The 15970-nt window shown below is 43.3% G+C and overlaps 1 protein-coding gene across 1 annotated transcript in view; it reads left to right on the top strand.

Moving 5' to 3' along the window:
- Nucleotides 1-13461: 13461 nt before the first annotated feature.
- LAMB4 (laminin subunit beta 4) overlaps nucleotides 13462-15970 on the top strand; it is a gene marked incomplete at its 5' end in the record, with an annotated part of 41384 nt that continues 38875 nt past the window's right edge. Inside the window, 2 exons of the mRNA XM_082498700.1 lie at nucleotides 13462-13495; nucleotides 14732-14889. Of these exons, the coding sequence (XP_082354826.1) occupies nucleotides 13462-13495; nucleotides 14732-14889 (192 nt within the window). The remainder of the gene's footprint in view (nucleotides 13496-14731; nucleotides 14890-15970) is intronic.

The following is a 15970-nucleotide window of genomic DNA, read 5'->3' as shown; positions in this document are numbered from 1 at the left end:
TGCACCATTATAGTCATATTTTTAACTACAGATGTCCCTATAGGATTTTATGAGAGAAAACACAGTAAACATTTTTCAGAATTTAAGAAAAATAGAGAAAATTATATAGTGATACTGTGCATTACACTGACACTATATATTTGACTGTACTGTGCTAAAGTGACATAACAGTGATCATACTGCACCCGTCAAGTACCAGACTATTCCAATTCTGACTGTGCTCCTTTCCTTATGCCTTTGCATGTTTGTTTTCTGCTCTCTGGATCATACCTCAGTGGTGGCAGCCTATGAGCACCTGCCAAATTACCTTAGGGAGCCTGGAGGGAGCAGGGAAGGAGGAAGAAATCCAGCTGCCACGCAGGCGAGCCGAGGGGCTGCCCCTCAGCTGCTGCCTTATACACATTTGTTTCACTATAGTATTTAACAAGATTCCAAAGCACCCTGAGTCTTGAGTGCAGTCATCTATGTAAAAATACAGCTATCTTGCCAAGAAACCCAGCACTGATGATATATGAAGTCCCTTGATGTGTGCAAAGAGGGGAAAGCACATAAGATGTCTCATATCCGTACAGTTTAGCAAACCACAGGCGAAGCAGGACAGGAAAAAAAAAGTATCCCAGGGATATTAAGCTATGAAGCACATTGATATCAAAGACAGTAACAGAGAAGGTGGTAGACCAAACAAGAGGAGCAAATGTAAACACACACAGATTCCCCACCTGCGCTTCAACACACGTCAGTGTCAACATGCTGGGAACCGTATGCAGAATTAAAAACCTGGCTAACGCATTTCGAGACTAAACCCGCGCCCCCGTCGTTTGCTGCTGCTGCTACAGTGGCGCCTGCACAGGTGGTTCACGTCGGCTGAAAAGGCGCTTTGAAACCGTTAGCGAGAAAGGGAGAGAGAAAGCGGCCGGGTCGCAGGAGGGCCCGGGGGTGGCGGGTGAGGGGATGAGGGGCGCGGAGGGGAAGGAAGCAGCGCGGGGGGGGGGGGGGGGGAGGCGAGGCGGGAGAAGGGGCAGAGGGGGAGCAGCCGCTTTACCAGAACGCGGAGGCATCGAGGTGGCATTTAGGAAGGAGAAGGAAATACAGGTGCAGAAGGGCAAATATGGAGATGAGGGGGTGGGAGCGGCGGGAAAGGGGGTGGAGGGGAAGAAAATCAGTCCTAGGGACCGAGCGGTGAGGGCAGGAGGGATTGGGAGGGGTGGCGGGTGAGGGGGTTGGCGGCGGCGGCCGTGAGGGCAGCGAAGGGACAGCGAGGGCGATGAGCAGCGGCCGTGAGGGCACAGCGGGCACCGGAGCAGCCACCGGGCGCCACAAAGCGGCGATGGCGGCGGGAGGTGCCTGCGGCCAATCGGAAGGAACCACGCTCGCAGGAACCAGAGCGCGGAGGCGGTGGGAAGGGGCCGCCGCGCCTGTCGATCCTTGGCCGGGCGCTGGGGGGAGCTGGCCGCTGTCGTCCCTGCCCCGAGCCGCGTTGTCGGTTGCCCGCGCCTGTCCTGTGCCGCGGTCCCGCTGAGGGAGGCGGCGGCTGAACCGCGGGGCCTCTCGGAGCGGGTTACTCGGCGCTGCCGCCGGGCCGCTGTTCCCGCCGTTTTACCTCAGGGGTGGCTGCGCCCGACGCCTGCTCCGCGGGCGGCGAAGCTGCGCGATCGCAGGGGGATGTCGGCGTTTATACGTCCCCCACTTCAGCTGATGTTTAAAACCGGTTTGTATAGTTACGGGTTGCTGGTGAAGTAGCCCTGTGGCGGTCAGCCCAAGGGAGGCGGCCGGGGTGAGGCGGGCGCCAGACGAGGAGCGGAAGCCGCAGTCCCGCCATCGCCTCACATCGGCCCATGGCTGTGGCGGCACTTCCCCCAGCCACGGCCGCTGCTGCCTTGCACAAAACCTGAGTGGAGTTACGTCCCGCTATGTGTAGGAGTTGCGGTTGCATTGCAATGCAGGTGGTGGTTGTGGTGGTATTTATTTACGGTCTTTTATTTTCTTGGTGCATCTGTAGCTGGTTTAAATAAAAACAGGATGGGTATGAAAGGAGGCCTTGGTCTCTATTCATCTACATCATTTTTCCAATTCAGTCCCGCTTCTGGTCTTTTGAGAGATCCTTTTTTAAATTATCTTAATGAAAATTTCTTTTCCTAGGGTCTCAAAAAGCAGACCAGTCTGGTTCACTAAAAGGAAAATTATGTTAAAGCCACTTAGGTTATCCGAAACAATCCTATTTACCGTTAATTCATTGTGTAAGTAGGACAACTTTGTTCTACGGAATTGCCACTATTTTAATATGTAGTCCAAAATTATTTATCACTACAAATCTTTTTAAAAAGAAATTAATCCTGATTCTTCTTTTGAATATTTCTGTGACTTAGCTAACATTTAAAATGCAATTTATACAACTGCTTCGTGAGGCTTATACTTGACTCACAGTGGAGCTGGAATAAGCACTGTACTCAAGTAAAGCACAGTGAAAGCAACAGTTAAAACTGTTACGGTGTAATCTTGTTGATTTTTTTTCTCCTTTTCCCAAGAATTTAAATTGTTTGGTGTAGACAGATAACTGATGTGAAGTTGTGCCTTTAGTTCAGTGGAGATTTGCTATATGTTGTTGATAGACTGTATGGTGTGTGTGGGGAGGAAGGGAACATCAGTCACTGAGCTGAATTCCTGTCTAGATTACAAATGTCAGTTTAGTAATAAATCCTGATCTATCACCACTTTGCTATTTTTAGTAATTTGATCACGATTACAAAGCAGAAATATTTTGATAATTGATTAAGTTACATGAAATCACTAATCCTTTTGCATAATAGCTTCTTGAATTGTCTAAACATCAGCACAAAGCCAGCAACTATCAGGAGACAAAGACACATACACTAGTGTACAGTGTAACCTTCAGTATTTCTCTGATTTTAATGTTCTGTTTTCCATTCTTTGGAACACAGTTTTCCTGAGAAAAAACATGAACATTAATAAATAGGATTCTCAAAGTTTCTTTCAACTTGTGTTCACAAGTAATCATAGTTCTTTACTCTTTTGCTATGTTTGCTGTGTTCCAGCATAAAGCTTAGTCTTGAAAAGTATCACTAGTCTTAAAAACCTGGATGGTAGGAAGGATTTGGGCTCCTGCAGGGCTACCTGGTTGAGAATAGTGTTAACTGGCATAGTGGAGGGATATGAATGATTTGCCTTTGATAGAGGAAAAGGCATTGCTATTTGTTAATTGCATAAAAGACACAAGTCTTTTTCAGAGTTTGGGAGAGGTCTGGATGAGCCCTATGTGAGCTGATGTTAATACTAGGATATTCATAAATAATAAGTTTGACATAGTCTTACTAATATTTTATCTTTTTTTTTTTCAAATTGTCATGACCATTATGGTGTTACAAATATACTAACAGCATGCATGTGAATTGATGTTTAATTAGCAGAACAAGGTTCCCCAAACGTGTTGTGAAATCTGTGTAGGTAAGGATGCACATTTGACTGTTTGGGCTCTGTTAGAAATAAATCTTTAGAGTTTTCTTGAAAGTTACTCCCTTTGCCGGGCCAAACAGGTTGTAAGAAAATCTTGGCAAATTGCTAGAAGGCTTTTGTTTTATAAGAATATTGTTTTGATTTTAATAATAAAGAACATTAACTCCATGTTTCGGTGGTGTTTTGTGGTTTTGGGTTTTTTTAATTGTACCATGCCTGTTGCTTTCTGTAATAATTTGAATATGACTGGTGAGAGCTGAATGTAGCAAAAATAAAAACTGTTAACTAAGCTTTATCTAGTCTAAGGGTAATCTGGCAATCACCAGGGTTTCAATTTGTTTTCAGGACGCTTCTGCAAGGCAATCTGAAGGGGTCAGGGTACTCTTATGGGAATACCTCAACATGCCCAGTAGTTCCAATGCATCCCAGCTCTTTAAATAGATATTGTATTTCTGCACAGACCTGCCCATGCGGTGAATGGAGGTCCTGGGGATAGTCCTGTTTTTTTTTCAGCCTCTGTTCCTGCATGACAATGCTTTTTTCCGAATTCGTAGCACATGGCACTTCTTTCATGTTCATATAACTAAGCCACAACTTCCAGCTACAACTTCCAACATCTTCTACATCTTCTTTACCCAGTCCATGTCCCTATAAGTACCTGTGGACCTTCTCGAAACATTACATCTTTTCCCTGCCAGGGTACCTGAATCAGCTGCTTCTCTTCCCTCTCCCATCCTCTCAATCCCCAATTTCAAACTAACCCTGGCTTCCCCAATTTCTGATCCTTTTCTACCCTGTTTTCCATTGCAGTCTGCTTACCCTTCAAGATATAGTGGAGACTGAAGTACCATCTGGCTTGGTGTTCATAGACACCTACTCCCTTAACTCCATTGCGGGGAGCTCAGGGTAATGGTCATAAACTATATCTGGTGAGAAAGGATGGGCAACACGAGCAAACCAATTGCTGTTGAAATGCACTCTGCCCAGATGGTCAGCAAGGGAAAAATTGCTTCCTGCCTTCTTCTGCTGAAAGGCAACAGCTTCAATAGTAGCATTTGAAAGCAAGAGGTATTTCCTTCTCCCCAGGTTTGTTGCTGGCATTTTCTGTGCTTGGCTGGGTTTCCATCGTACACAGCTGCTCCTGCCTGGCGATGACAACACTTCCCTTCCATATGACAAGGGGAGATCAGGAAAGTGAAGGGAGGCATTAATTTTTCTGCTTTCTCCCATCTGGTACAATTAAGCACTTGAGAGAAAGAAAAAGCAAAGGTTATATATTCTTGATCCTGGGTAAATGATACAGAACTACGCACCAGTTCCCAACTTGCTAGCATGCGTGTGTTACTGCTGTGTTATTATTATGTTGGTTATTTCCATGACGACATCTAATCATTCCCCTCATTTTATGTGTGACTTATGCATATTAAGTCAGGAGAGGCTGAATGAGTTGGGTTGTTCAGCCTGGAGAAGAGAAGGCTCCAGGGAGATCTTATTGCGGTCTTCCAGTACCTAAAGGGGGCCTATACAGGAGAGCTGGGGAAGGACTTTTTACTAGGGTATGTAGTGATAGGACGAGGGGGAATGGCTTTAAACTGGAAGAGGGCAGGTTCAGATTAAACATTAGGAAGAAGTTTTTCACTTTGAGGGTGGTAAGGCACTGGCACAGGTTGCCCAGAGAGGTTGTTGAGGCCCCATCCCTGGAGGGTTCAAGGCCAGGCTGGACATGGTCTTGGGCAACCTGGTCTAGTGGGAGGTGTCCCTGCCTATGTCAGGGGGGTTGGAACTCGATGATCTTCAAAGTCCTTTCCAATCAAACCATTCTATGATTCTCTATGATTCTATGATGCTTCCTGTGTTTGTACAGATTCCAGATGTTACAGAACAGACACAGATAAAATTAAACAGCCGATAGTCAGCCAGCCATCATTCTGTCATACTTCTAGGTAATTAACATGTATATGTTGATAGATTTAAATACTCACAGAAGCTTTTGTATTAAATTTCATTTGGGACTGAAAATGGAGAATCTCCAAAATGTCAGTTTAGCTGTTTATATTGCCAAATTAGGCAAAAGAAGGTATGTTGTCATGGTTTCAGCTGTGATAGAGTTAAGTCTCCTACTGGCAGCTGGTATAGAGCTATGTTTTGAGTTTGGGATGGGAATACTGTTGACAGCGCACTAATGGTTTTGGTTGTTGCTAAGCCACGAGGCCTTTTCTGCTCCTCGCACCGCCCCACCTGCAAGCAGGCTGGGAGTTCACAAAAAGTTGGGAGGGGACGCAGCTGGGACAGCTGATCCAAACTGACCAAAGGGATGTTCCATGCCATATGATGTCATGCTCAGTATATAAAGCTGGGGAAGAAGAAGGAAGGGGGGACGTTTGGAGTGATGGTGTTTGTCTTCCCGTGTAACCGTTACACGTGATGGAGCCCTGCTTTCCTGGAGCTGGCTGAACACCTGCCTGCTGGTGGGAAGCAGTGAATGAATTCCTTCTTTTGCTTTGCTTGCTTGCACAGCTTTTGCTGTACTTATTCAACTGTCTTTATCTCAATCCATGAGTTTTCTCACTTTTACCCTTCCGATTCTCTTTCCCATCCTGCCGTAGGGAGAGTGAGCGACTGGCTGTGTAGCAGTTGGTTGCTGGCTGGGATTAAAACACGATGTATGTGTAGCTGTTGAAGCTTTTGACTGAGCTCTGGTTCATCTAATGCCTGTCTGTTCTGGTCTTACTGTCTTCTGCAACCAGGGACCTCATGGGTGACCACAGGAGAGGGGCTGTATGAAACTGCTGCTGTGGTCACAGCCAGACACCGCATGTATCACAAGTATTGCTGACTACAGATGGAAAACATCAGATTTCGCAGTTATTTCACCATACAGAAATTTCTATTTGTACAGCTTCTTAAAGCTTTATTCATTTCAGTTTAAACGTAATTTTTTAGATTTCTAGTGATTTTGTTCTACTTTTTTTTCCCAGTTATATGAGAAAGAAACCATTTCTTCCAGCCAACAAAGTAACAAGAGAGAGAAGTAGTGCTTTTTCAGTACATCTCACTTTTACTAAGGAAAATTAACTAAATGAACCAAAATGATTTTATTCCAGGTAAATCTAAAACAATATTTAAATTTTCAATTCTTGTGAAAAATAAGGAGAAACTATGAGGGCAGACTTGCTTCATTTCAGAGACCAGTATTTTGGACACTCTCCAGGATGGTGGTAGAGCTGTTTGCACTTTGTGCTTCCAACCAGAGGACTGAGCCAGTGGATCCTGTGGGAGCTCTCTAACCATTAGGCTTTGGTGGCTCTGCAGTGGATGCTCTTGCTGCTGCTGCCGCTGCTGTTGTCCTCCAGAAGACACATTTTTCTCTCCACTGTTTTCCTCTCATCAAACTGAAGCTGTCATCCTTCTGCCTGTCAGGTTCTCCTCCCAATGGTCTCAATTTCCTAGAGGTTTTTTGGAAGCTTGTGGAATTGACTGTTTTCTCTTTGTTTGTTCTTTAAATTGTGGTCTCCTGGGTTCTGATTTTTGTTTACACCCCCCCCCCCCCCCCCCCCCAAAAAAAAAACCCCAACAACCGAACACACACCTTAGTTCCCAAACAGATTACAGTATGGAAGGTTTCTACATTGGTAACAAAATATTTCTAAGGCACTGGGCCACAAAGGCTCCTCAGGGGCCAAAGAGATTTTTTGAGCTCAGGATAATTTCTAAACAACATCAATTTAACCTTTGCAGAATAATTTATTCTAACCTAGAGAAAAATACTTAGGATAATTTAGGCTGACAGGTATGGAAAATCTAATAATAGGGATTTAAAATGGAACACTGCCACAAATTTGGGTGAATAAAAATAGGACAATCTTTTATTAGCACTTTCAACAGTACAGAGACCATTAGCAGAAGAAGAGCACTATTATGCCTTATTAACAGATAGTGCGGTGGAAAAAGCTTTCCACTGAGAAGATTCATTATTTTATGTTGCAGGGTAGTGGCTGTCGTGAAAAACTGTTGCCATCATCCTAGCTCTGTGTATATTGTCCTCGTACAAATTGTACTTTAAAGCTATAATAGAATTTTAATCCCTGGTTTACTAAGGGGTTTCTTTGGTCTTTTATGTGCTTGCCAAAATATAGCTTGATGTTTTAAAACAAAGTATGATTGACTCTTTAAAAGCAGATAGGTAAATCTAATTCAACAACTGCTCTTCATGCTGCTCAAGTCAATTTGTTGGCAGAGTTGGAAGGACTGTAACCTCTGGCCCATGTTGTGTGTACTTTGCAGGTTTTGTTTTCTTAAAGAAAATAATTGAACAAATTGTCTTTCAAAAAAAGTCTTTGGTCAAATTGTCTTTAAAAATAGCCATGTTTTGTGACTAATGTGAAGCACCTTGGCTTTAATGGCTTGAAATGGGCATCAGTTTTCTGAGAAGCAAACCTTTCCATGTACCTAAAATAGTGAGATGTGCAAAGCAAATATTGGCTTTAAAAAATCTTTTCCAGTTGTCTTGTTGGCAGGGACTTTAGATTATTGCTAATAAAGTGATCAATATAAATGCTGCTTCTCTTAACTCCTGCAAGTCTGATACAACTCTCCCTTTTTAGTGGAGACCTTGTTTTAGAAGAGAAAGTGTGCATGGTTAATTCCTACAGTTTGTGGGGTTTATATAGATTGCCTACAACACTTCCGTTAAAGCCTCAAAACGCAGTTTTCTCCTCATAATCATGGAGGAAACTTGAATGTGGACTTAATAGGACTGAATAAGCCAGGAATCCAGAGACTGTTCTTGGGAGGGTAAATCTGCTTTCCTTGGTGTACTTTCTCTTTGTTCCCCTGTGGAAGGTCAGTGGAGACAGAGCAGAACACCTCTCTTGCTAGGAGATCTAGTGGGGAGGGAAGAAGAAGGAGAGAGGCCAGAGGCAGCCCTGGAGACCAGGCTGCAGCACCCTGTGGAGGTTAGAAAAGCTCTTTTGCTTCCTCTTCCTCATATGTGTCTTCAGTTGTTTCTTCCTGAGCGTATTCCTTTTCTTTTTTTTCTTTCTAGTCCCCTTTGCTCTGTTTTCATGTGCAATAATCTGTTTTTTCTCTTGAATTTAGGGAGAATAATTATTTCTGATTAATAGGCCAATAAGAATGAAAAGTGTAAAATTTCAAGCACTTTTGTATATTGATGTGAGAAGGTTGCTAGAAACAGCTTTGTCCAGTTGTACTGCATGAACTCACCGATTCTGAGTAAGCTAACATGAGATTCCAACAAGGTATGTGATGGACTTCTCATCCTGCTGGTCGTACTGCCAGCTTGGAACTATCAGGACCTTAGGAAATAACATGAAACGTTACATCGTGAATATGTATGTCTTGAATAGCACTTTGAAAATCACATTGATATTTTAAAACAATATGGTTCATCACCCTCTGTGTCTTTTTTCTCTTCAGTGTTGATTACAACCATCAGCACCGCTGTGCCTGTCAGGGAGATAATATTCAAGTTGAAACTAGATTTCTTGTTTGTGGTGAAAAAAGCAAAGACTTCAAATATCTGACACGCACACAAAAGGTGAGGGGCACCATGGGGTGCTGTGACTGTTAGAAAATGAAGAAGTTTCTCATAAATTATAAACAGACTTTACATCCTTCTGAAATGTGGAAAAGCTCATTTAAACAATTATTAAATAAAATTTTTAAAGCAGCTTTTTGCACCAGGATGCAAGATACGGAGGAGCAGCCAGCTGGTGGGACGTGGAGGCGAGGAGGCTGGGGGACGGGATTGTCTCCCTCTCCTCCTTGCCCCTGAGCTCCACAACCTATTATTTTGCTCTCTCCTAATCAGATCTGTCAAATAAAATACTTTTCTTTTATTATAAGCTTATACTTCATTCTGTTTTTATTATTCAGTGCTACATTCTCCCAATGTGTAGAAAACAAAAAAAGTCTTTGCCTTTGAGAAATTACACTTAAAGCATACGATACGCTTGGAGAAATGAGAGCAGAAACAAAAGAGGAGAGAGACAAATGTAGCAAGATGGGTTTGCTTTTTGGACCATTAGATTTCATTTACGATTTTGGCCATTTCTTTAAGGATGGGATTCATCTTAGCACACTTTAGTTGCTTGAAGTAGAGGCATCTGTCCTAAGCTAGGGAACTGGGCTGCCCAGAGCCAAACGAAAGCAGCGGATACCTCCAAAGGGAGATTTGCCCCTTTAAGGCAAGTATCTAAGGAAGGTGGTAGGATGGACCCTGTAGCGACCCCTGTCTTTCTCAATTGACTCTAAAGGAAGGCCAGGTGATTTGTTTAGATTAAATACTTACTTTTCACATGGCGAGAATAATCCCAGTCTCAAGTAATTGTATTTCTTATTGAAACTTTAAAGAAAACCAGAAATATTTTTTTTCTGATGTTTTTCACATTTTCATTACAGGGGAAAAAAATCTATATGCCCAAAGAGACATTTTTATTCAAAGTGTCCATCGGAGGAAAAGGCATACCTGTACGGGCTGGTGCCAACTGCCTGTCAGCCAGCATCCCGGCGCCAGGCTGTGAAGCGTGGCCGGAGCCTCTACTCCTGCCCTCTTCCCTCACTGCTGGCTGGTGTGTGTGAAGGGAGTATATGCCAAAGTGCGAGCGATTCCTGTCCTTTGTGAGTATTATGGATATGCCTTGGGCGTAAGAAATGACAACCGTAGGACCTGTGATGACTTGAAAAATCACGCACCAATGCTATCCGCCCTCCAGCCAGCATGGGACAAGTGATGCATTATAAATCCAGATCCTTTACCAGTGGGGAGATTAAAGAAGCAAGAAAGAAGTTTCTTAATCCCTGCCTTAAGCGGTTTAAAACCTCCTTCTTGCTTGGGGTCCTACATAAATCAAAAGACAGGACCGGCTATATTCTGCAAATAAATCTTCCTTGATATTTACTTCTCACATAACTTCTCTGTAACAAAATCTGAATTCCCTACCAAATATGCGAATAAAACACCAACCGTTCTATAATTTAGTAGCATCATAATAATAAGACTTTCTTCAGTTGTATTTCTCTTTTTCAGAGAGCACTTGACATACTGCTTACACATAAAAAGTAAAATTAATATTTTAATATATCATTTAGTGTATTATTTCTTAATATTGAAACTCACTAAATATAAACCATCTGTACAATAATTAATCATGCATAAATGCAAACCAAATGTAGATTAAATTAGCCTAAAAAAAGACTCCCACAAGTAATTTCCACATGCACTTGAGAAAAATAATTTCAAAAAATATAAGTACATGAACTATTTCTGCTAGAGTGAACAATCATAGTAATGGCAGAGGACACTGAGTACTGAGCATTGCAATAGGATTAAAGAACACATTGTTTTTTTTCTCTGAAAGAATAAGAAAAGCGACGATTAGTTTATCAAACATATTTTGCACATATAGAAAGCTTTCTGTTTGAGGATGTGGTGATACTTCACAGACGATCACGAATTAAGCCTTACAAGCAGTCAGAGGAGAGCTGATAACAAATATATCAAAACTAAAAATGCATACCCAAGACAACCTGCCGTTCTGAAACTGGAATTAAAATGCCACAGCTTTCAACAAAGACACGAAAACCCAGTGGCCAGCTCTGCACATGAGCTGGTGAATGCCATGTCAGAACTGCTCCATCACTGTGTCTCCTGCCACCGCGCTGTACGCCGCACACCACCCTGCCCCGTGCTTGCTGCGCTGGGCAGTTACAGGCAAAGCTTGTGCTGAAATGCAAAGCCGTGGCTCAAAATTGCCTTGTCTTTAGCTTTAAATTGAACAATAAACCCTAGCGCTCACGACAATGATCCAGACCTTGAGCTAATTTAAAGCTGGATCAAACGTCCTCACGACTGCGATCGCAGCTTTCCTGTAGGCATGTTTGCTGTCACCTCAAAACCCACAGTCAGCACTTCCAGACCACCTGCACCCCGACTGTGAGGAGTCATCCTTTCTAGCCCCTGTTCAGATGAACCAGTACCACTAGACTTTTGATGTGAGGTAGGTGTAAAGACTTTGATGTTTGGTTGCAAACCAAACCAACTGAACAGTTTTTTAATTAAACAACAATTAAATAGTTGTTTGCCATCACTTTAAGAATCCCAGCCTTCTCTCTTCTGTTGCACGAACTTTTTCTGCTGTGAACTTAACCTGTCACAATTTTCTTTCACTGCACATACTTGCTGATGCCAGAAGCTCCGGTAGAAAGAGTTCACAAATCAAGCTTTTGGCAGGTTGCAGGCTGGGTCTCATTCTCACCTACACCTTGGTGCCTCGGGGGACACGCTGTCTTCTCCAGCTGAAGCGCACAGGTATGCCTTTGCTTGCTTCCCTCAGTCGGCTGTGCTCATTTCCAGCTGAAACGCTTGGCTGTCTGAAACCCAGGTAAGACCTCTTCAGTATTTAATTTTCTTGGTAAGCATGGAACTAAAGTATGTTGGGGTTTTGCTGGCCCTTGTTTCTGTGTTTAAGTGAGTCATGTTTCAAGAGTATCACTGGTATTGAATGTCATGGTGTTAGAAAGGGTAGGGACTGTGACGTATAACTTCCAAGATTGCTCTTACTGTGGATACCTATATTTTACTGCAGTGGTGTCACAGTTTAAGTCATCTCTGAGTCTGTCCGTTATTCTGAGTATAAAACGTGAAGTCCAGCTCAGGAGGAAGGTGTTTGCTTGGTTTTGTCTCAGATGCCGGCTCTGCTGCCAGCTCTCTGTAGCCAGGGAGCCAGGCGCAGCTGTGCAGATGCTCACCAGCATCATCTCACCGTCACACGCCAGGCTCTCCACGGTCGTGGCAGGTGAGAGGAGCTGAAGCAGCATCAAAGGCTGGTGGCCCTTGATAGCTTTCTCTGCCTGTGGTTGTTGAAATAGCCATGTAGTTATGGCTGTTTTGTCATGTGCTGCATAGAGCTGCATGAACCAAGCCTATATGGAGCCTGTAACAGCTGAAATATTTTGAATGTTTTTGCTTATATTCCCCCTACTCTTGAGGGGGAGTATTTTGTCTTAGCTCATTTAGCACAACAACAGCTGTATGAAGGTGAGGAACAAGAATGGAGCTGGGAAGCAGCACTTTGGGCACGGTCATGCAGGAATGCCCCAGCAGCTGGAGCTGCACCATGGCGCGCTGGCCCTGCTGGTGCCTACAGATGGAGAAAGAGGTGGAAGGCACAAAGATGGGGGACAGGATGCCGTTTGGGAGGTCTACTTGGTGGCGGGATGCTGGCTTCTCTTTTATATCCATGGCTGCCTTCTGTTTTTCCAACAGGTTTTGTGTTGGCAAGTCTAATTTTCCTCCAGGTGAGTATGAAGAGGAAGGATGTGAAGTAAATGCTACAATGAACCTCCCTTGGGTTCACGCTGAGGTTCCCCTGTATGAGTCTTGTACGTTGATGCTGACATTACCTGTTTTTCCTCACCACACTTTAAGATGAGGTTATAGTCTTATCTCTGCCAAAATTCATAGTACCTGACATCAGGCATTTCTCAGTAGGACATCTTCATTAGAACCTCAGTCTTTGTTTTAAGTTAATGAAAAGAAATAAGAACTGCCAGAGAAGGAATTAGAACTCTGCAAACAGAGTTTTTCTGTTTTTCTGCCCTGCTGAATCTAATTAGGATTAAATAACTTGTACTTGAATACTACAATATTTTTGCTGATAGCATTCTGTGTTTATTTTACGCTAAGTGTGAATATGTTTTCACAGTCAGCTCCGAAAGCCCTTATGAGGTGTCCCTCTGCTTTCATCCTTGTTTCAGTGCCAAAATTTCTGTCATGAGAGATTTTCACTAGAACAAAATCAAATCCAGGGTTTCCTTTTAATCTTAATATTTTTATGACGGCTCTGTCGCTTTACTAAAGGCTAGCTCTGGGTAAGCTGACGTGCAAAGGGGGCCTTGATTAGGCAGAGCACTGGGTGACCCACCAGTTCTTCTCTTGCAGCGGTACCAGTTTGAGTTTCACGGGGAGGCATGAGGCTGGGGCTGGCAATCCTGTTACACCTCAGTAAGTACAGATGTTACACTTACTCAGGCCAATTTTGAAATATTATCATGTGATTTACATATATCTCCAAGATTTTGTTGGAGTGCTTCTTTGAAGTACACTATTAAGACACACGTGACAGTGAATCCTTACTCCACACTCTCCTACCTAGGAGCTATGAGTGATATGAAACCTTTAAGTACAAAGAAAAGATAGGTGGTGTAACTGAGTCTGAATCAGGTCCTGAAAGGAGCAGTCAGTATCTGCTAACAAATAATGAGCGTGGATCTGCATAAATAAGGAAAGGTAAGCTAACCAAACTTATGTGTTGTTTTATACCTAAAGAGTCAAGCGTCACTCATCATCTGAAGTATAACCTGAACCATAGTCTGAAATCTGGCTGTAAAATACTGTATTTTTACTGTTGTAATTGCATTACTGTTTCTAGTGTTCTGTGGGATCTTCACGTATTGATTGTTTTGAGGTTTTTTAACTGCACTTTTGTAACAAGTTGAGCCAAGTAAATCTGAACAGCTAAAGCCTCCAAGGTACCCATTCCTGTTCAGTGTTTCAGGACAGAACTTGTTTAAAAGGACAAACCCTGTAAGGGAAGTCTCAACATAATAGGGAAAATGTTCAAAGTTGTTTCAGGCAAAATAAACAAAAAGATCCTGTAATTATTTAGAGAATTCAGAATTATTCTGTTTAATTATTAATGACCATTCCATGGGGTCTGAATGGAGGGTTCTGGGACCAGACCAGGGGGTTCACTGCAAATCATCAGAAAATGTGAGGGACTCCTGACATCAATCCTGGTCTCAATTCCACCACTATCACTTGGAAATCAACAGAAATAAGCAGAATTCATCCAAATTTGGCTCTGCTCGCACACTCAATTGAAATGCCTGTGATTCTGCTGCAGGAGTGTTGGCTATGGGTATGCCAGGGTAGAAAGCATAATAAATTGTTGCTCATAGAAGTTTGGCATGTTTACTGTGCAATAATGTGCTGAGAATTTAAGTTTTAGCACAGATTTGCAATATGCTAACTGTATTTTTTATAATGATTTTGCAGCAGGTGTCTTCATTACCAAAGCTCTTCAAGATTGCACCAAATTATATTAACAAGGTCAAAAGGAGAACAGGCAAAGGATGGTTTAGTTTTCTGCTGATGGTGGGATTTAACTGATTTTATCTGGAGAATACTGCTGGGTATACAAAACAATGTTAACTCTCTTTGATCTTCTTTTGCCCTCAGTGCTGATAAGACTCCAGCAAGCACAGGATGACTGTGATGCTGGGTCCTGCCACCCAGCTGTTGGGGACCTCCTTTTGGGTCGCAGCAAGCAATTAACAGCCTCGTCAACCTGTGGAATGAACAGCCCTCAGAAGTACTGCATTATAGGCTACCTAGAGGTTGGTTTGCTCTTTCTTCTTTAATAAACTGAACTCTGCTTACTAACAATATTCTCGTCTGTAAAAGGAATTTGCCCAGACTAGGAAGTTTCTGTTGGAGTTGTCTGAATAATCATCAGACAGTGGGACATATGTCTGGTGGAAGGCTATGTCTTATTGCAGCACATATGGAAGGTTTGGCAGCAAACAGCCTCCACAGTGATGTACAGCTTCTCAAGAGACAGAAACATCCATGAGATGCAAATGAGCACAGGGATTTCTGAAGGAAGTTTGCTCTGTGGGGGCTATTCTGACTCGTGCCTCAGAGGCGAAGACCACAATTTGTGCGTGCGTGAGTGCAGGAGGAGTGCAGTCCTGCAGGCTGTAGGCGCTATCTGACAGACCTTTGCTGGAGGACATGTCCCATACAGTGTTGAGACCTGAGGCAGCCTGTTAAGAGATTTACACCACGTCCTCTCATGTCTTTTGATCTGAAATAAGACCAATGTTGATAAAAGCAGAAAGCCATCTCTGGCAGAGGAAAACCTAATGGTGTAATCCAGTCTTTGGCCATGTGGGTGAGTAGGCAGATACAAAATGTGGGTGATCAGATGGATCCCTCCCACTCCCTGGCTGCAGCAATGGGGGCAGTGGGGGACCAGCAGGCGTGTGGGAGCTGTGCCAGGCAGAAGCGGGAATTCCCCTGTTGCATGTCCTGGAGGACTTGGCCCCGCTGAGCTAATAAATTGTCACAAATAGAAATATTTTCACTAAATACCAGCTGTAGGCTGAAGAGGAAGTTGATAAAACACAGCTTAATTTATAAGCACTTGAAAATAATTACAGTTTATGACCTTCTGGCAAAAACCTGTGACATATTTACAGTGCAAAGCTCTGCCATACTGAGATGGCACCAAGCACTGCTCCAAGTTATTGCACCTATGGTTTTCTGCAACATTCTGCATTTCTCTTTCCTCTTTCAAAAGAGCCTGTGATCCACTCTTCACCCTTTGCTAGTTTTCCCTGCGTTGTTTGAACAAGTGGATCCTGGACACTAACTCGTTGGCTGTGCTCTGACTCTTGGCACTGCTTGGTAGATGGG

This window comes from Vanellus vanellus (genome assembly GCF_965231255.1).
Source record: "Vanellus vanellus genome assembly, chromosome: 1".
Classification (NCBI taxonomy): Eukaryota; Metazoa; Chordata; class Aves; order Charadriiformes; family Charadriidae; genus Vanellus; species Vanellus vanellus.
The sequence above is the reverse complement of the archived record's forward strand: the minus strand, read 5'-3'. Positions and strand labels throughout refer to the sequence as shown.